The following is a 21,451-nucleotide window of genomic DNA, read 5'->3' as shown; positions in this document are numbered from 1 at the left end:
CCAAACACAAAGGGCCAATTTTCTTTTGGCTGAGAGAAAAATGTTTACATAAATCTGAGTGAATAGTTTTATAATTAAAGGAAAAAAATAGGTGATTATGGATTTTTACATTTCACTCATCGTAGTTCATGCTAATAATATCGTTTCTTATAAATTGAAAACCACCTATGAAGATGCAGGATTTACAAGTCACTGGAACAACCGAAATAACAGTTTCTTTTTATGTACTCTTTACACCAGGGATCCTGATGGAAGAATTTTGGATTTCTCTTGCTAAACATGTTGAAGATTTCTATCACCCGAAATGATGTAATGTTATTTATGAGACCCAGGAGTACAGTATCACACTGATATTCATCATTATATCCTTTAGATGCTGTGATCAATGCTGATGACAGAATCTCTGAGCTAAAATGACAGGTGCTGGTGGGTTTAAGGCATGGCTGCAGGAGTTTAAGGGGTAAAATGGCCACTGGAGGTCTCCTGCTTACCTCTACGCCAACTGTACGCACTCTTCTAAGGCTGGGTTCACACTACGTTTTGTCCCATACGGGAGCGCATACGGCAGGGGGGAGCTAAAAGCTCGCGCTCCCGTATGTGACCGTATGCGCTCCCGTATGTCATTCATTTCAATGAGCCGACCGGAGTGAAACGTTCGGTCCGGTCGGCTCATTTTTGCGCCGTATGCGCTTTTACAACCGGACCTAAAACTGTGGTCAACCACGGTTTTAGGTCCGGTTGTAAAAGCGCATACGGCGCAAAAATGAGCCGACCGAACGTTTCACTCCGGCCGGCTCATTGAAATGAGTTACACACGGGAGCGCATACGGTGGCATACGGGAGCGCAAGCTTTTAGCTCCCCCCTGCCGTATGCGCTCCCGTATGGGACAAAACGTAGTGTGAACCCAGCCTAACCCAGTTTCAGGCAGACTTTACAGGCTGAGTGACTTTACTAATCAATTCTATACAAAAACATAGCATTAAACAGTGTAAGAAAAATAAAATGTTTTGCCATACATTTTATGCTATAACAAAAGTTGTCATTACATAAAGTCCAATTAGTCCTACAAAAAATAAGTCCTCCTATTGCTCTGTAGATGGAAAAATAAAAGCGTTATGCCTTTTAAAATGAAAATGAAAATGCAAAAATTTTAATTGACTGTGTCATCAATGTCAAAACAGGCTTTGTCCTTAAATAGGCACTGTCACCATGAGGCACAGCAGGATATGTTTAAAGGGGTACTCCAGTGGAAAACTTATTTTTTTTAAACAACTGGTACCAGAAAATTAAACAGAGTTGTAAATGACTTCTATAAAAAAAATCTTCACCCTTTCAGTACTTTTTAGCAGCTGGATGCTACAGAGAAAATTCTATACTTTTTGAATTTCTTTTTTTTCTTGTCCACAGTGCTCTCTACTGACACCTGCTGCCCGTATCAGGAACTGTCCAGAGCAGCATAGGTTTGCAATGGGGATTTTCTCCTGCTCTGGACAGTTCCTGATACGGGCAGCAGGTGTCAGCAGAGCGCACTGTGGACAAGACAAAAAAGAAATTCAAAAAGTATAGATTTTTTGCTATTGCACTCCTTATGGTAAATAAAAAATATTTCGAATATACTTTGTTTAAAAAAAATGAAGTTTTCTATGTTTTATTAATGCTTAACCTCTTAAGGATGCAGGGCGCCCAGTCCCGGTATATAAAATGGGGTCAAACCTTGACATACCGGGTCGGTGCCGGCTGCTTATGATAGCCGGGACCCTGGGCTAATAGCGTGTGGCACAGATCGCTATTAACCCTTCAGACGCGGCAATCAAAGTTGATCGCCGCGTCTAAAACGAAAGTAAAAGCTCAGTCGGGCTGATCGGGACTTTCGCGATAAAATCGCGATGTCCCGATCAACTAGGACACGAGCGGAGGCCCCCCTTACCTTGCTTGAGCAATCAACCCCCTATTACGCTGATCCATGCAAAGCTATGGCTTTGCAGGAATCAGGGTAAAAGATCAGTGTGTGCAGTGTTATAGCTCCCTATGGGAGCTATAACACTGCAAAAAAAAGTGAAAAAAAGAAGTTAATAAAGGTCATTCAACCCCTTCCCTAATAAAAGTTTGAATCACCCCCCTTTTCCCATAAAAAAAACTGTGTAAATAAAAATAAACATATGTGGTATCGCCACGTGCGTAAATGTCCGAACTATAAAAAGATATCGTTAATTAAAGCACACGGTGAATGGCTTACACGCAAAAAAATTCCAAAGTCCAAAATAGCGTATTTTTGGTCACTTTTTATATAATGAAAAAATGAATAAAAAGCGATCAAAAAGTATGATCAATGCAAAAATGGTACCGATAAAAACTTCAGAACACGCACGCAAAAAATTAGCCCTCATACCGGCCCATACGCGGAAAAATTTAAAAGTTATAGGGGTCAGAAGATGAGAATATTTTACATATAAATTTTCCTTCATGTAGTTATGATTTTGTTCAGAAGTATGACAAAATCAAACCTATATAAGCAGGTTATCATTTTAACCGTATGGACCTACAGAATAAAGATAAGGTGTCATTTTTACCGAAAAATGCACTGTGTAGAAACGGAAGCCCCCAAAAGTTACAAAATGACAAAGGAGTGCCACTCCTCCAAAATAGTATGACACCCTCTGTAGCCGTGCACACCTCCCTATTCACAGTAGTTTTTTTTTTATTGATAGTGGATCCAGCATGTCACCCAGTCAGAGGCTATATGCCCAGCAGAGGTGAGTGGAATAAGTGTTAGGGTCCCATCTGAAATGGGGCCACCTCTGCGTGGTAACACCTAAAAGGAGTTATCGAGCAAAACAGAGCTAATTTGCAAAACAGAGCTAATTTCTTACAAAAACAGCACTGCACCTGTCTGCAGGGTGTGTGTGGTATTACACCTTAGCTCTATTCACTTCAATGGAACTAAGCTCTAAAACCACACCCAACCTGTAGACAAATGTGGTGGCGTTTGTTACGGTGAGCGCTCCGGTCCGGCGCTCTGACCGTGAGTGCTCACCTCCTCGCTTCTCGCCGGCCTCCGCTATGGCCCAGTCTCCTACTGCAGCCGGCGGGGCTGGGATTCACATCGCGGGAAGCGCCCGCATGCAAATTCAAGCCCGTCACTTACCACATGCTCCTTCTGCCTCCTCCTCTGCTTCTCTGCTCTGGCACGCGTGTCCCCGTCCCCGGAGCTCGGGAATTTAAAGGGCCAGTATGCCCAATAATTGAGTAATCACCTGTGCCTCCATTATAAGTTCCTCCACCTTCCACACTTCCCTGCCGGAACTTCAGTGCTCCTAGCCTGAGATTAAGCGTTCCTATTGTCTGTTTGCCTTGCCCGTGTATTTTGACCCTTCAGCTACGTTATTTTACTACGCACCTTTGCCGCCTGCCCTGACCTTCTGCTAAGTCTGACTACGCCTGTACCTCATCCATCTGTACCTCATCTTGCCCAATTACCTGTGTGATCGAGTTGTATCGGGGGTAGCGACCTGGGTGTCCCCTGCCACAGCAAGCCCATCCTGCCGTGGCAGGCTCTGGTGAAGACCAGCAGCACCTTAGACTCCGCTCCCCGATACGGCCCATGTCATCTGCCACACAGGTTGGAGGATCCACATCCAGCAGCACTACTACTACTACCGTGAACGTTACAGCAAGATCCGGTCATGAATCCCACTGGGGTTCAGCTGCCCGAAAACCGGACCTCGCCCCAATTTTGGCTCTCCAGTCGCATCAGTTGGCCCAGCAGGCACAATAGTTAAACCAATTGTCCGCCATGATGCAGCAGTTGCTTTCTGCTCAACAACAACTGCAGAAGCCACAGCCTCCTCCTGCTCCAGTGTTGCCTCTCGCTCCTGCCGTCACCTCGGGATCTAAGCTCCGCTTTTCTCTTCATGAGAAGTATGAGGGGGTTCCCAAGTCTTGCCATGGTTTTGAGACTCAGTGCTCCATGCACATAGAACTTATAGCAGAACAGTTCCCTACGGAACGAGCAAAGGTGGCCTTTGTCTTCAGTCACTTAACTGCAAGGGCCTTGGCCTGGGCATCCCCATTATGGGATTTCAGTGATCCACTCACTACTAATCTCCAGGCTTTTCTGTCAGAATTCCATGGAGTCTTTGAAGAACCTGCACAAGCTTCCTCCGCTGAGACAGCTTTGCTGAGTCTTTCTCAAGGTAACTCCTCTGTGGGCGAGTATGCCATTAGATTCCGTACCCTGGCATTGGAGTTATCCTGGAACAATGCGTCACTTTCAAGAGAGGACTTTCTAGCCATATCAAGGATGTCCTTGCTGCCCGGAAATTGCCCTTTACCCTGAATGAACTCATACAGTTGGCATCTCGGATTGATATTCTTTTCCCTGAATGACGTGAGGAACTACGTCAAGAAAGGGAGTCTGCACGGCCTCTCTGCTTTCCTTGCTTGGCACCCGCCTTCCAGCAACCATCGCAACCTTCTCCGTTGCCTCCCGCTGTGGAGGCTATGCAGGTGGCTCGGTCTCGCCTGACCCTGCAGGAAAGAACCCGCCGACAAGCTGATAATCTTTGCCTTTACTACACCAGTTCAGATCATTTCCTCAGAGATTGTCCTCTACGCCCGCAGTCACAGGGAAACACTCGCACCTACGGTTTGTAGGAGAGGACTCTCTAGGTGTAAACTTTATCGATGTCTCCTTAGCACATAGGTATCGTCTGCCTGTATCCCACCTTCTGAAGCCTTTGTACATCTCTTTGGTGAATTGAGAAAATCTGGACTTTACTGTCTTATTCCACACAGAACCCTTATCTATGCTGGTTTGAGTTCTGCATGAGGAAAAATTGTCCACATTGTACCTCCACTCTTCTACTTGGCCTTCCTCGGTTACAACTACATGCCCCACATCTTGATTGGAAGACTGGAGAAGTACTTAGTTGGGGAACCTACTGCTATAACAACTGTTTTCATACCCTACCGTCCAAGTTGGTGTCTCCTTCTACTCCTCTGCCCGGTCTGCCATCTTTTCTTCAGGACTTTGCTGATGTCTTCAGCAAGAAACAAGCTGAAGTTTTACCACCACATCATCCCTACAATTGTCCTATCGACTTATTGCCCAGGACTACACCTACTCGGGGCAGAATTTACCCTTTGTCTGTTCCCGAAACCCAGGCCATGTCTAAATACATCCAAGAAAATCTTCAGAAAGGATTTATCAGAAGGTCATCCTCCCCTGCCGAAGCCGGATTCTTCTTCGTGGAAAAAAAAGACTGATCTTTTCGACCTTGCATCAACTACTGTGGCTTGAATAAAATTACTGTCAAGAACCGCTACCCACTTCCTTTGATCTCAGAATTATTTGATCGTCTCCGTGGAGCGAGGATCTTTTCCAAACTTGACCTTTGTGGGGCCTATAATTTGATCCACATACGTGAAAGAGATGAATGAAACACAGCGTTCAATACTCGTGATGGACATTTCGAGTATCTTGTCATGCCTTTCGGACTCTGTAATGCTCCAGCAGTCTTCCAGGAGTTTGTCAATGACATATTTTGTGACCTCCTATACTCCTGTGTTGTGGTCTATTTGGATGACATTCTCATCTACTCGCCCAATATGCAGACTCATCGCTCTCACCTCCGCCAAGTTTTACAGCATCTCCGAGACAATCATCTCTATGCTAAACTTGAGAAGTGTACTTTTGAAAAAAAACAGCCTTCCATTTCTGGGGTATATTGTTACCAGTAAAGGTCTTCAAATGGATCCTAACAAGTTGTCCGCAGTACTGGACTGGCCACAACCTTCTGGCTTGAAAGCTATTCAGCGCTTTCTCGGCTTTGCCAATTACTATCGTCAATTTTTTCCTCACTATTCCACCTTGGTAGCCCCCATCTTTTCTCTCACCAAGAAGACTGCTAATCCGAAGGTCTGGACTCCAGAGGTTGAAGAAGCTTTGAAACAGTTAAAGTCCACCTCCTCCTCTGCTCCCGTTTTATCTAGACCCAATCCAAGCAAGCCATTTATTTTGGAAGTGGATGCTTCTTCAGTTGGAGCAGGTGCAGTTTTAACGCAAAAGGTGCTAAGGGTCTATTCACACGTACAGTATTCTGCGCAGATTTGATGCGCAGGATTTCAAGCTGTGTTCAGTCATTCAGTTTACATTAAAATCTGCAGCAGAAAATCCTGCGCATCAAATCTGTGCTGAATATTGTACGGGTGAATAGACCATGAAGGAAAAATTGTAACCTAAGTTTTTTTCTCTAAGACCTTCCCTCCAGCAGAGAAAAACTATACCATTGGAGATCGCAAATTCTTGGCAATAAAGCTGGCTTTGGAAGAATGGCATCATCTCTTTGAGGGCTCTTTACATTCGCTTATTATTTTCTCTGACCACAAGAACTTGCTCTATCTTCAGATTGCCCATCGTCTCAACCCCCAGCAGGCTCGTTGGTCTCTGTTCTTCTCCAGATTTGACTTTTATATTCACTTCCGTCCAGCAGAGAAGAGCTCAAATGTTCAAGACCAGGAATCTCACCCTCAACATATTATTCCTCCTGATCGACTCATTTGTGCAGCACCTGCGAGTCTACAGCACCGGCCTCCTGGGAAGACTTACGTATTCCCGAGCCATGACTCCGAGTCCTCTCTTCTGGCCAGTCATGCCGGAATACGTAAGTACTTGCAGATCATCTCCAGACAGTATTGGTGGCCTACTTTAAAAAGGGATGTCGTTGATTTTGTCCATTCCTGTTCGGTCTGTGCCCGTTCCAAACCTGCAGGTCTTCTACATCCCATGCCAGTTTCAGAGCTGCCCTGGACCGATATTGCAATAGACTTTGTTACTGACCTTCCCCTTCTGGCGGCAATATGGTCATTTGGGTTGTAGTAGACCGATTCTTTAAAATGGCAAATTTTGTACCTCTGCCAGGATTACCATCTGCACCGCAGCTTGCTAAGCTTTTCCTTTGCCATATCTTTCGCTTTTATGGATTGCCCTCTCATATTGTTTCCGATCGTGGAGTCCAGTTCGTCTCTAAGTTCTGGAGGGCCCTCTGCTCCCGTTTCCAAGTTAAACATGACTTTTCCTCAGCTTATCACCCCCAATCCAGTGGACAAGTCGAAAGGGTGAACCAGGTCTTGGGAGACTATCTTCGCCATTTTGTCTCTGCTCCTCAAGAGAACTGGGCCGATTTACTTCCCTGGGCAGAGTTTTCTTACAATTATAGGGATTCTGAATCCACTGGGACTTCACCTTTCTTTGTGGTCTATGGACTCCATCCTTGTCCTCCTCTTCCCTTGTCTTCTTCCTCCGGAATTACCATGGCTGATGAACAAGTGCAGTATTTCGCCTCTATCTGGCAGAAGACTTGTCACTCCCTTTTATATGCCACGTCCCGTATGAAGTCTCAAGCGTTCAAGAAAAGGCGTTCTCTTCCCAAATTCTCTCCAGGAGACAGAGTATGGTTGTCATCCAAATATATCCGCTTTAAGGTACCCAGTTATAAACTGGGTTCTTGCTATTTGGGTCCTTACAAGATCAAGAAACGTTTAAATTCTGTGGCTTATTCTTTCCATCTGCCATCTTCTCTCCGGATCCTGAATTATTTTCATGTCACCCTCTTGAAATCTGTTATTCATAACTGTTTCTCTAGAAAAGACATTTCTCCTACTCCCATCTCAGGTACCCCTGATGTTTATATCATCATGGAAATTCTGGAAGGTTTTTTCCTTGTGGATTGGGAAGGATTTGGGATCGGAAGGAGAGGTCTTGGGAGCCACAGGACAACATTTTAGACCTTGACCTCATTCAGAAGTTCTTGTCCTCCAAAAAGAGGCGGAAACCAAAGGGGGGGGGATACTGTTACGGTGAGCGCTCCTGTCCGGCGCTCCAACTGTGAGCGCTCACCTCCTCGCTTCTCGCCTGCCTCCGCTATGGCCGCGTCTCCTGCTGCAGCCGGCGGGGCTGGGATTCACATCGTGGGATGCGCCCGCATGTGAATCCCAGCCCGTCACATACCACATGCTCCTTCTGCCTCCTCCTCTGCTTCTCTGCTGCGGCACGCATGTCCCCGTCCCCTAGAGCTCGGAAATTTTGAGGGCCAGTACGCTGTATAATTAAGTAATCACCTGTACCTTAGTTATAAGTTCCTCCACCTCCCACACTTCCCTGCCGGATCTTCAGTGCCCCTAGCCTGAGATTAAGCGTTCCTATTGTCTGTTTGCCTTGCACGTGTTTTTTGACCCTTCAGCTACATTATTTGACTACGCACCTTTGCTGCCTGCCCTGACCTTCTGCTAAGTCTGACTACGCCTGTGCCTCATCCTTCTGTACTTCGTCTTGCCCAGTTACCTGTGTGGTCGAGTCGTATCGGGGGTAGCGACCTGGGTGTTGCCTGCCACAGCAAGGTCTGTTTTTCTAAGGCTGGAGTACCCCTTTAAGGCAAGTGAATTAATACTAGTACTAGGTTGGATAAACTTGACCCAATATATCAAAACCGAGAAGAAGCAGCAGTTTGCCCATATCAGACTTTTCTTTTCTAAACTTTTCTGCAAAGATTAGACATTGTCATTGATTGGCTGCAATGGTCCACAAGGAAGCGATTGTTATGATACGTGACAGCCACTGTCTCACACACTTACCAAGTATCTAGAATTCCCAACTGTAGAAGAATAGAAACATCATGTATAAAAATATCACATTATGCTCCAGGCATATACTTTTCTTTTTATAAGAACTAATATATCTTTTTATTATTACATTGTTAGCTACATTTATGCCTGTAGTGGAATGCACTGTATGCCACATGTTTTCTCATTGTCAACACTGCATCATTTGGTCTTGATATCTTCTAATACGCTAAGGTTTCTCCTAAAGCCCCATTTGTTTTTAGAATAAAAGTGTGATGATTCATGTGTTTAAAGTTTATAAAGAGCAATTGTGTGAGGTTTGTAAATGGAACTGTGCCTTTAAGGAAGAATGAAATATTCTTGACATGGCTAATTAGAACATTGTTGAGTAGCTGCTGTCATGTTTCATAAAGCGATGTAACTATGTTAAATCCGTAAATTGTGTTTGATCTTTATAATGTTCTCTTTAAAAAGCATCTGAAGCGGATGCTCTGAGGCTGTAAATTCCTGGCATTGGTTAAGTCACGCATGAATGAATATGTGCCGCACAACCAGATATTATATTGTGCAATTGTACAATCTCCAGGCAGCAAAATAGCCACTTTAATGTGTGGCATTGCTATAGTTAAGGATCAGATTTAGTGCTTGTTAGAAAAGTTTATCTTTGAAATGGAACTTTTTCTTGAATACACTTTTTCCAGTACCTATCAGCTGCTGTATGCTCCAGAGGAAGTGGTATAATTATTTTCTGCCTGACCACAGTGCTCTCTGCTGACACCTCTGTCCATGTCAGGAACTGTCCAGAGAAGGAGAGGTTTGCAATGGGGATTTGCTCTGGACAGTTCCTGATATGGACAGAGGTGTCAGTAGAGAGAAATGTGGTCAGGGAGAAAATAATTATACAACTTCCTCTGGAGCATACAGCAGCTGATAAGTACTGGAAGGATTAAATAGAAGTAATTTATAAATCTGTAAAAATGTTTGGCACCAGTTGATTTAAAAAAAAAATTCCACTGGAGTACCCCTTTAAAGTTATTCCAGTATGAGCACACAATACCCAAACACGTATCTGCTAGACTAGATCCCTATGTACACATCTATGGACTTTTTCTATATTCTTTGTATTGAGTCTTTTGTATTATAAAGGCATGTCTAAATTCAAGTATTGTATTTTAATCTTAGCTACTGTATAAGGAAATGTTTAAGCACTTTCCAATAAACTTGGTGTTTCGATTCCTTCTACATTTTCATGATTTTTGGTTGTTGTTAGGGAAAGTCAAAAATGTGACTAAATGACACAGTTGAAGGGCTTGTTACAAGAAGGATCACTAATACACTGTAGCAACCTGTGCCCTTAGAAGGTTGTCGGGATAAGCTCTAAACCTCTGGAGCAGTCTAGAATGTTTCCATCACTGATGCCATGCTCGTGGTGCAGAATTTATTCACATAGCCCAATTGCATAATACTGGAAACATCCTTAGAGCTTCAATTGCATAATACTGGAAACATCCTTTAAAGAAGCACGGTGGAAAATCATTTTCCTTATTGCAGCATTGTCAATTATTAAAGAATAATGTATCCTCAGAATAGGAGATAAGTTTTCGATCGCGGGGGGCTATCGTTTATACAGAGCCCCGGCCGCCATGCCCCCTCCATATATCTCTGTGGGAGAGCCGGAGCTCCGCACAGATGATCGCGGGGGGGTCACAGCACTCGGACCCCCACGATCTAGAACTTATCCCCTATCCTACAGGTTTTCTGTACTGTCGGGCATGAGACTTGTCCTTTAAGAAGTTGGTCACCACCTCTCTTCGGGTATGTTCACACTGCGGAATTCCCGCAGAATTTCGTTCACGAGTGGAATTCAGAGCAGTGAACATTACCATCATTGTGACTGGGTCTTTCGCGAGACCCGTTCACACTCAGGAATTTCAGTGGAAGACAATTCCGCCGCTGAAATTGTTTCGCACAAAGAAGGAACATTTTCCTTCTTTGCATGGAAGTCCACGAGCACTGCATAGCTATCAGTGGTGACGGCGCAGTGCCGTGCGGTTCTACCGGCGAAGCATTTTCAGCGGCTGCCAGACGGAGTCTCCACCCGCGGAATTCTGCAAGCGGAGATTCTGCAGTGTGAACATACCCTAACAGTACTGGTGAATTCTTTGCACTGAGCTTGATTGACAGCTGCACAGAAAGTAAAGCTCCACAGATTCTCACACCATCAATTCTCTGCACAGATTGGCTGCAGGAGAGTCTCACTGATTGCAACACAGAGTGAAACATGCACAGAGCCTGAGGTCATCTATTCATCACAGCTCTGCAACCATGTTAGGGCGGAAGTGATCCACCAGCAGGCTTCAGTGATGTCATGCCTGCTGGGAAATGCCCACTTTCTCCTGCTGAGAAATTGCACTATGTGAGCAAGAAGCTATGTGAGAAAGCTCTGAAATTTTTTTAAGGGCTGGAGGGGTGTTAGGAGTAGTTAGGGAACATAGCCCGAGTTAGTTTAGAAAAGTTTATTTAGTGACAGGTACTCTTTAAGCAGAAGTCTATCAGGCAGAATAGAAACAGGATTTTAGGCCTGTATACTCTAGTGAGTATAAAGTAGTTACATATATCAAAGAAGGAAGCAATTCTCCTTTCTATTTGTTCCTAATATAGAGCCGAAGAAGATCAGGATATAAAAAATTGGTTTAGAGCCACCATACCTTCTAATCTAAAGCAATTTAATGATATGGGAAACAACTACTAGAGGCTTACCTGCAGTGCTGGCTTATCGCAGGCACTGAACCATGGCAGAAGTCATGATCTCTGTGCATGTGATGCTTAGATTTAAAGCTGTGGCATCTAAGTCATTCCTAATAGCTATAGGAGATTGCATCTTCTAGTGAGCCTTCTCCCAGAATGTATCTTTTCACTTTCTCCTCTCCTGTAATAACCTGTTTGTTTCTTCTCTCCAAGGCTCTCTGATAATGACTTGGTCTCTGCAAACCAATTCCTTTGCTTTTCTTCATGCTTGCACTGAATGATTACTACGCGATAAATTCATTTAGCTACTTCCAAGAATATATCATCACTGGGAGCAGCAAATGATTATCTGTTCCCCTGCATGCCTCTGGGGTTGCCAGTCAGAACTTGTATAAGCTGTAGACCTCATTCACAAGGCAGAGGATAGGGCTGGGTGTTACTATAGAGGTTGTGGAATGCCTGGTCATCCACACTTCAGGCCAAGAAATATTGTTTTGATGGAGGCTACACAGACAGACAAAATACATCATGGGAACAGTAGAAATAGGCTGTTAACTTGTCATGGCCAAAGGGATACTTTTATGTATTTAACATTTTCTGTGAATGCTGTTATACCCAAACAACCAAAAATACTAAGAAAAAAGAGCAAAAAATAAGGATTAAGTAAAATCTGTACAATGTTTTGTACTTTTGGTAATTTGATTGTGTTTGTTAAAGGGGTACTCCGGTGGAAAATGTTTTATTTTATTTTTTAAATCAACTGGTGCCAAAAGTTAAACAGATTTGTAAATTACTTCTATTAAAAAAACTTAAACCTTCCAGTACTTTTTAGCAGCTGTATGCTACAAAGGAAATTATTTTCTTTTTGAATTTCTTTTTTGTCTTGTCCACAGTGCTCTCTGCTGACACCTGATGCCTGTATCAGGAACTGTCCAGAGCAGGAGAAAATCCCCATTGCAAACCTATGCTGCTGTGGACAGTTCCTGACATGGACAGAAGTGTCAGCAGAGAGTACTGTGGACAAGACAAAAAAGAAATTCAAAAAGAAAATAATTTCCTCTGTAGCATACAGCTGCTAAAAAGTAATGGAAGGTTAAAGATTTTTTAATAGAAGTCATTTACAAATCTGTCTCATTTTCTGGCACCAGTTGATTTAAAAAAATGTTTTCCACCGGAGTACCCCTTTAAGTCCTGCAGGTGCATTAGCTGTTTGGTGAGCTTTATAACAAGTTTATTGGAAACAATTTCATTGTGTAAAGCAGTGCATCCTAGGTATATTATTTATTAACAAGTGGGATCAAAGTTACAATATGTTTTCTTATTTCACTTTGACTTGCATGACCAAGAAGGGAATAAAAAAGAATTTTCCAACTGAAAAAAAGTTGAAATAGAAATAGATTTTCCAACTGAAAAAAAGTTAATTGTGTTTGTAGGAAATACTTTCCTATTGTAAAGTAATCTACTGGATAGGTGCTCATATAAGGCAGCGGTCTGCCCATCCAAAAAGGACCCTAAAATTAAGAATGTTCAATTCATCCAGCATTGCATTGATAACCTTACACTTCATTGGGTTTACTGCCACATCACAGATTGTTCTTTATAGTAAAAAGCTCCTGTAATGTTGTGAAATATTAGCACTAGCTTCCTTCAGTGTTAATATGCTGTTTCAAAACTGCAACTGGGAAAACATAGTATTTACTGTATGGGTCATCATCTTGTGTTTTTTTTTATCAACAACATAAATAAAACTAAATCCTCCTCTTTTTTGCGTCTATATTTTATGCAGCTGAGTATTTTTGAATTGGGTCCGTCAGGTGTCACAACGGAGCACAACGCTGATGTGATCGAGGCCTAAGAAATATGTGATTAGTTTTACCCATGTTCTTTGGGGTTTATACCGTTGTTCAGTACCTGCTTTAGGTCCTATGTACTACTGGAAACACTAAGGAATTTATACAATCCAATATCAAGAGTGCCCGGCACTGCTGATCCACATAGCACAATACTCTGCTAGGCTAACACGGCTATCAGACCTTCCCGATGCTATCATGAATCAGTCCAAGAAATATCCCATATAGAGGTACATAGAACTGATGCACTCACCAGGTCTGGAGGTATGTCGCTAACTCTTAATTGCATCTCAGCGTACATCGATGGAACTCGTACAGGGAGAGCGGACAGGTGGAGCGGGGTGGGGGAAGAAGGTGGGCGACGGTCCGTTCTCACACTTGCGCGCTTCGTCAGGCCCTTCTGGAACTCGTACAGGGAGAGCGGACAGGTCGAGCGGACAGGTGGGGGAAGAAGGTGGGCGACGGTCCGTTCTCGCACTTGCGCACTTTGTCAGGGGCCCTTCTGGAACTTGTACAGGGAGAGCGGACAGGTGGAGCTGGGTGGGGGAAGAAGGTGGGCGACGGTCCGTTCTCGCGCTTGCACACTTCGTCAGGCCCTTCTGGAACTCGTACAGGGAGAGCAGACAGGTGGAGCGGGGTGGGGGAAGAAGGTGGGAGACGGTCCGTTCTCGCGCTTGCGTGCTTCCTCAGGGGCCCTTCTGGAACTCGTACAGGGAGAGCGGACAGGTGGAGCGGGGTGGGGGAAGAAGGTGGGCGACGGTCCGTTCTTGCGCTTGCGCACTTCGTCAGGCCCTTCTGGAACTCGTACAGGGAGAGCAGACAGGTGGAGCGGGGTGGGGGAAGAAGGTGGGCGACGGTCCGTTCTCGCACTTGCACGCTTCGTCAGGCCCTTCAGGGCCTGACGAAGCGTGCAAGTGCGAGAACGGACCGTCGCCCACCTTCTTCCCCCACCCCGCTCCACCTGTCCGCTCTCCCTGTACGAGTTCCATCGCTGTACGCTGATATGCAATAAAGAGTTAGCGACATACCTCCAGACCTGGTGAGTGCATCATTTTATGTACCTCTATATGGGATATACTAAGGAATTTATGCTGATCGCATGATGATGTTGAGTTGGTTAATCTACATACACAGCTGGAATAGCAGAGCTCAGTAATGGTGACCATTGCCATGGGAGTTGTTCATTAAGGGTTGATAATGCTGTTATAGCGCATAGTCTACTCATTCAGATCAGTGGGAGATTGGATGCTGCAGAAGGAGAATCAATATGTACTGTAATTTGTCTTTATTTTCTCTCTCCCACTAGTAGATATAACACATATTTTCCCTTGTGGAGTACACACATGTTCACAGCTGTCATGAAGTTTGCCTTTTTCTGTTCATTTTTAAATATCATATGTGGAATGCGGTAAATCATTGGCAGTTCAGATTTCTGTTGGGTCCACACAGAGCATAGTCATCTTTTGTTTTGTATTGAAATATTTTATGGTATTATTACAGTATTGCCGTATACTGTATTGGTATTAGTTTTTGGCGCGATAATTCACGAATATTCAAATTTTTTTTTTCACAGTACACATCACAGTGATCATCCCTCCCTGCTTCCGGCTTGGGGTGTAAACAAGGCTCCAATACTAGTTACTGTTTCAGGGTGCGTTCACACGGGCGTATTTGTCAGCGGATCCGCAGTTGCGGATCCGCTGACAAAGGCCCCTAAAGTGCTGCCCTCTTTGTGCCTGCTAATAGCGGCAATCCGCCGCTACCAGCAGACACACTGCGATGTGCGAGTTACCCTGCAGTGTACTTGCACACATAGCGGCCGCTCTCTGTGTAGCTCAGGGAGCCGGAGGAGCGGCCGCGATGTGCGGAAACACTGCGACTCGCACATCGCAGTGTGTCTGCTGGTAGCGGCGGATTGCCGCTATTAGCATGCACAAAGAGGGCAGCACTTTAGGGGCCTTTGTCAGCGGATCCGCAGCTGCGGATCCACTGACAAATACCCCCGTGTGAACGCACCCTCAGACTGGCAGGCGGCCGAAAATTCGCATATGCGAATATTCGCATATGCAAATTATCGCACATCTTGATCCCTCCTTTCTTTTAGCTCTTTTATCACGCCATATTGCGCATGCGCATGCGAATTTTATGGTGAATGCGCATGCAAATGTTATGGGGCATAGTAAAAAAAGGCCGCGAATATTCGTCCATATAACTCGAATATGGCCTATGCCGCTCAACACTAATTGGTAAATATACAGCTGGTGTACACATTCTTCTCATGTATGAATTGCTTATCACTTCAGTACATATCTAGTTTTCCTATTTCCCTAAATACAATTAATAAACAGTTATCCTTATCTTAAATTCTAGGTGAAGGTCATGGTGCGTATCTGTTCAACACTAGTGGGGGAGTCAACTGATTCCAGCTCTTTCTTAAAAGCTGATCCAAGGAAGAAGCAGATCATGCTTTATGACCCATTATCTTGTGGAGGGCAGAATGCATTCCAGAAGAGAGGAAATCAGATCCCACCGAAAATGTTTGCCTTTGATGCTGTGTTCCCCCAAGATGCTTCACAGGTAGGCGACATTTTACTGGTTTTATTAGGCTGCATACATTTGTTCATGAGAAACTGCATTTTATGCCTGTTCAGGTTACACCAAAATCCAGAATACAAGAAAAAGGGGCAAATATTGCGTCCACTTCTCGTTTTGGCTAAAATACTGACTGAAATACAAGGTGTGAACGTAGGGGGAGATTTATCAAAACCAGTGCAGAGAAAAAGCTGACCAGTTGCCCATAGCAACCAATCACATTTCTTCTTTCATTTTTGAAAAGGCCTCTGCAAAATGAAAGCAGCGATCTGATTGGTTGCTATGGGCAACTCAGCAACTTTTCCTCTGGACAGGTTTTGATAAATCTCCCCCATAGTCCCACAGTGAACACTTGAACATTTTTTACAAAATACACACTTAAATATTTTTCTACACAAAAAGAAAATATTTAATTGTGTAGTTGGTAAAAATGTTCAAGTGTTCACACCTTGTATTTCATCTACTGTACTCTATGGGGGGGGGGGGGGGGTATTTATCAATTTTGCCTGTTGACAGTTTCTTTTTACCCTTAGGTTTTTGTGGACATGCACCAAATTTATCATTTGGTGCAAGTTGTTAGTAATTTTGGCTCAAATGTTGAAATCAGCTGTTCACAGCGCCTTTTACATAGAACTTACCACCACAGAGGACGCGTATGTTACCCTGTAGAGCAGCCATTTCAGAGTCCCTCCTGCAGTATATCAGCAAGCGACGGGAGTTATTTTCTTTTGCGGGGTTAATAGCCACCATGGGAAATGGATTATATTTTCAACTTGAGTAGTTTTTTTTTTTTTTGGTTACTTTAGTGCAGTTGCCTTCACCCTGCAGACCTCCAGATGTTGCAAAACTACAATTCCCAGCATGCCCGGACAGCCGTTGGCTGTCCGGGCATGCTGGGAGTTGTAGTTTTGCAACATCTGGAGGTCCGCAGGTTGGAGACCACTGCTTTAGTGCTTTACCTTTCCTGAACCTGTGTGGCCATGTCCAATGCTGGCTCAACGGAGGGTGAAGGTCCCTCAGAGACAACTATGTCGTAGGATAGTATTGCGCAGCCCCAGAGACATCGCTGCTTTCACATAAAAAAATGTTTTAATGTATTTTGACGCCTTTACATTTTGTGACATTGCTAAGTGTGTTTTCTATGTGCAAAATTTCTTGGCGGTGAAAAAAAAACCAAAAGGCGCAAAATTGATCGATTGGCGCAAATGATGAATTACTGACTAAAGTTAAAATCACACACAGGACCGTGTGATTTTGAGAAAGTTATAACCAAAAAACAAAGAGACCCACCATACTGATAATATTTCAAAAAGGTATTTCAATCTTTATTAAGCAGAATAAGACAAACAATTAAAATGATTAAGAAGGCAGAAGATGACCTTGGACAGGAGACAACAAGTGCCGGTGAATCTGGTATGGGTAATGTAGGTATTCAATAAAGAACATGTACAATATATAACTGACAAGACTGCAGATTCCTAGTGTAGTACAATGTAGATATAACATCTGACATACATAAGTATAAAATAGGGAGCAGCAATACAGTAATATAAACAAAATAAAGACCAAAAATTGGAAAAGAGAAAATACACCTGTCATAAACCCACAAGCCAGGAACACCAAGCAACAACACCCCAACGCACGTTTCGCGTATGGTCTTCGTCAGGGGGCGTGTCCATTTTGAGAAAGTTGTAAAAATGACAGTGGAGAAGATGCGCCAAAGTGTTGCGCCAAAGTTACATGAAAAAAAAAACATAAATCCTTTGATATATACCCCCCTATGAGCGTATACTGTACCTCAGTGCTTGACTTTCAAGACTCTCACTCTACAGTATGTTTCATACCTAGATATCTCAACACTGCTTTATTTTTTCTATTGCTGAAATCCTCCACAATGCGCACTACAGCATATTTCAGTTCCAGATACAGATCTCTCATTCCACAGTGTATACTGCAGTATATTGCTATTGAAGATTTGAAGACCCCCACTGTGTTCACTACAGCATATTTCAGTTCCATATACAGACCTCTCACCCCACAGTGTACACTGCAGTATATTGCTATTGAAGATTTGAAGACCCCCACTGTGTTCACTACAGCATATTTCAGTTCCAGATACAGACCTCTCACCCCACAGTGTATACTGCAGTATATTGCTATTGAAGATTTGAAGACCCCCACTGTGTTCACTACAGCATATTTCAGTTCCAGATACAGACCTCTCATCCCACAGTGTATACTGCAGTATATTGCTATTGAAGTTTTGAAGACCCCCCACTATGCGCACTACAGCATATTTCAGTTCCAGATACAGACCTCTCACCCTACAGTGTACACTGCAGTATATTGCTATTGAAGATTTGAAGACCCCCACTGTGTTCACTACAGCATATTTCAGTTCCAGATACAGACCTCTCATCCCACAGTGTACACTGCAGTATATTGTAGACCAATTCTGTACAACCCATTACAAAAACATTGGCACATGCTGGAAATTAGAGATAACTGTATTGGTTATTTCATCTCCTACTATGTTGTAACTAATTCAGCAATGCTTTTTGCTCAGTAGAAAATGGAAGTTCCATCTCAGCTTTAAATCACAGCTCATTAATTTGCAATTCAAGTGTGTTTTATGCCTTTAAACATTAAGAAGCCATCCCTATATTTTTTATGACCTATAAATTTTTGCCAGTAATACCCATGCCACACCGGTACTAGATAACGTTTGCCAGAGCCAGGGTTGTGGAGTAATAGAGCTGATTATATGTGAGCAGAAATTCATGAATTGTAATGAAGCTACCTCAGCGTTCAATGTGCTAAATGTATCATTGATGTGCTTTTGTGTTGATTTTATCATGAACACACAACACAAGAGGAAAAAGCAGACGCTGCAGAATTTTCCTTTCACCGCAGCATGTGTGAAGGAGGGCACTGAACCGATTGCTACAGCTACTGTTTGGTCTCCTATTCTTGCTTAGGTTGTGTTTTTCTATTCAGAATTCCCTCCTATGGACTGAAGTACGGTGGTAGCACCATAACATAACATATGAGGACATCCAGATACAGCCTTCTTACCGACAGTGTCTAGGATGTCTACAACAACAACACTTCATAATATTCAAATGTGTTATAGTTCCCTAATATAATGGGGCAGAGTTACTAATTCAGTCTGATATTTAGACAGCATACCTAGACCAAACAATATTAAAATGGACAACATTTATCGCTCTGTATGATAAATGTGGTGTCTCTTACCAGACATGTTAGGCTGGGTTCACATCACGTTTTTGCCATACTGTTTTCAATCTGTTTTTCTAAAGAAAACCGTATGGCATAAAAACGGATGGAACAGTATGGAAAAAAGTAAACCGTATGCTTTTTTAAACAGTATACAGTGCATACAGTTCCGTCAGTTTTTATAGAAAAAAAAACCCATTCGTTTTTGAAAATTGTGTACATTTTTAATGGGAGGGGTCTTGGGGGACGACGACTTTAGGATGCAAATGCGCATGTGCAAAGTAAAAACCGTATACGTTTTTCCCGTATGGAAACGTATACATGTGCGTTTCCCATTGATGTCCATGTTAAAAAAAAGTATGCGGTTGCAGTACGGTTCTTAAACCGGAGTCAAAACCGTGGTTACTTTGCACATGCGCATTTGCATCCTAAAGTCTCCACCCAAAACCCCGCCCATTAAAAATGTACAACATTTTCAAAAATGTATGTTTTTTTTTCTATAAAAACTGACAGAACTGTATGCACTTTTAAAAACAGTATACTGTTTAAAAACGCTTACGGTTTACTTTTTTCCATACTGTTCCATCCGTTTTTTTGCCATACAGTTTTCTTTAGTAAAATGGATTAAAAACAGTATGGCAAAAACGTGATGTGAACCCAGCCTTAGACACTTTTGTTTACGGCTAGGTATACGTTAAAAACCCTCGTGACTTGTATGACAGCGTATACCACAGCGTACACACCCTTACTGTCAATGGACGATGATAGTAAAATAGGTGACTATGATATGCCAGTATGCTGACTTATATCAGGGGTAGTTTTTAGTATGTGTTCCACATATTGGTTAGCTTACTTTACAGTGAAATGGTGGCATACACTGTCACATTTCAAGCCTGTTCCCTCTAAATCATGCACCCTTTTCCCTTTTGTTTTGTACAAGTTTAGCCAGAATTCTGGTGCATTCAGTAAAAACCCATATTTTTGGCGCTCCAGACAGCAGAAACTTTCTTGTTTTCCAGACTGGTAAGTAGAGTGCAGAGTGCTAGTTCAGACAGCATAGGTTCTGTCAGTGCCGAGACCAAATAAACTGAAATGTGTTAGATCAGGTCTGAGGTCCGCTGTATGCCTTATATCCTAAACAGATGTAACTGTAACATTCCCAAACAAGGGGGAGCATTGCCTATAATAACTTATTAAAGGGGTTATACCACTAATCAAGTTCATATCTAAAGTCAAAAAGGTGAATAACTATGGGAAACTGCACCACTCTTACTCTACACAGGTTTTGATAAATTTCCTCCATAATATCTTCTTGTGGAACCAGTCTTTTAACCCATGACCCCTTTTAATTTCCCTAAAATAGCTCCACACAAAATGTTTAATGACAGTGTAAACCTTAATGGAAATAATTATTTCCTGTAATAATAGTTTCCTGTAATAATAGTATTTTTCTCCCTATAGAACGCACCGGCGTATAAGACGTACCCTATTTTTAGGTGCAAAATCTAAAAAATTAAAGATTTTGAACCCAATAGTGGTCTTCAACCTGCGGACCTCCAGATGTTGCAAAACTACAACTCCCAGCATGCCCGGACAGCCCGGACAATTTTTGTAAACACAATTTCTCCTGAGAACGAAAATACCCCATATGTGGATGCAAAGTGCTCTGTGGGTGCACAACAAGGCTTAGGAGTGAGAGCACACCATTTGAGGTCTAAATTGGTGATTTGCCCAGGGGTGGCTGATTTTACAGCAGTTCTGACATAAACGCAAAACAATAAATACCCACATGTGACCCCATTTTGGAAACTACACCCCTCATGGAACGTAACAAGGAGTATAGTGAGCCTTAACACCCCACAGGTGTTTGACAAATTTTCGTTAAAGTTGGACGTGAAAATGAAAAACAAAATGTCACTAAAATTCTGGTGTTACCCTAAATTTTTCATTTTCACAAGGGAAAATAGGAAAAAGGCCCCTCAAAATTTGTAGATTTTACTAGTATGGAAATACCCCATATGTGGATGTAAAGTGCTCTGCGGGCGAACTACAATGCTCAGAAGAGAAGCAGCGCCATTGGGCTTTTGGAGAGAGAAATTGAAGGCCATGTGTGTTTACAAATCCCCCATGGTGCCAGAACAGTGGACCCCCCCCCCCACATGACCCCATTTTGGAAATTACACCCCTCACGGAATGTAATAAGGGGTGCAGTGAGCATTTACACCCCACAGGTGTCTGACAGATTTTTGGAACATTGGTCCGTGAAAATGAGAAATAAAATTTTTCATTTACACAGCCCACTGTTCCAAAGATCTGTCAAACGCCAGTGGGGTGTAAATGCTCACTGCACCCCTTATTAAATTCTGTGAGGGGTGTAGTTTCCAAAATAGGGTCACATGTGGGG

General features: G+C 43.1%; 1 protein-coding gene across 1 annotated transcript in view; it reads left to right on the top strand.

Moving 5' to 3' along the window:
* KIF26B (kinesin family member 26B) overlaps positions 1 to 21,451 on the top strand; it is a 405,428-nt gene that overhangs the window by 322,852 nt on the left and 61,125 nt on the right. Inside the window, exon 6 of the mRNA XM_056567177.1 lies at positions 15,589 to 15,795. Coding sequence (XP_056423152.1) covers positions 15,589 to 15,795 — 207 coding nt within the window. The remainder of the gene's footprint in view (positions 1 to 15,588; positions 15,796 to 21,451) is intronic.

The sequence above is a fragment of the Hyla sarda genome, chromosome 3 (genome assembly GCF_029499605.1).
Source record: "Hyla sarda isolate aHylSar1 chromosome 3, aHylSar1.hap1, whole genome shotgun sequence".
Taxonomy (NCBI): domain Eukaryota; kingdom Metazoa; phylum Chordata; class Amphibia; order Anura; family Hylidae; genus Hyla; species Hyla sarda.
Note: the sequence above shows the minus strand (reverse complement) of the source record. Positions and strands in the feature narration are given on the sequence as shown.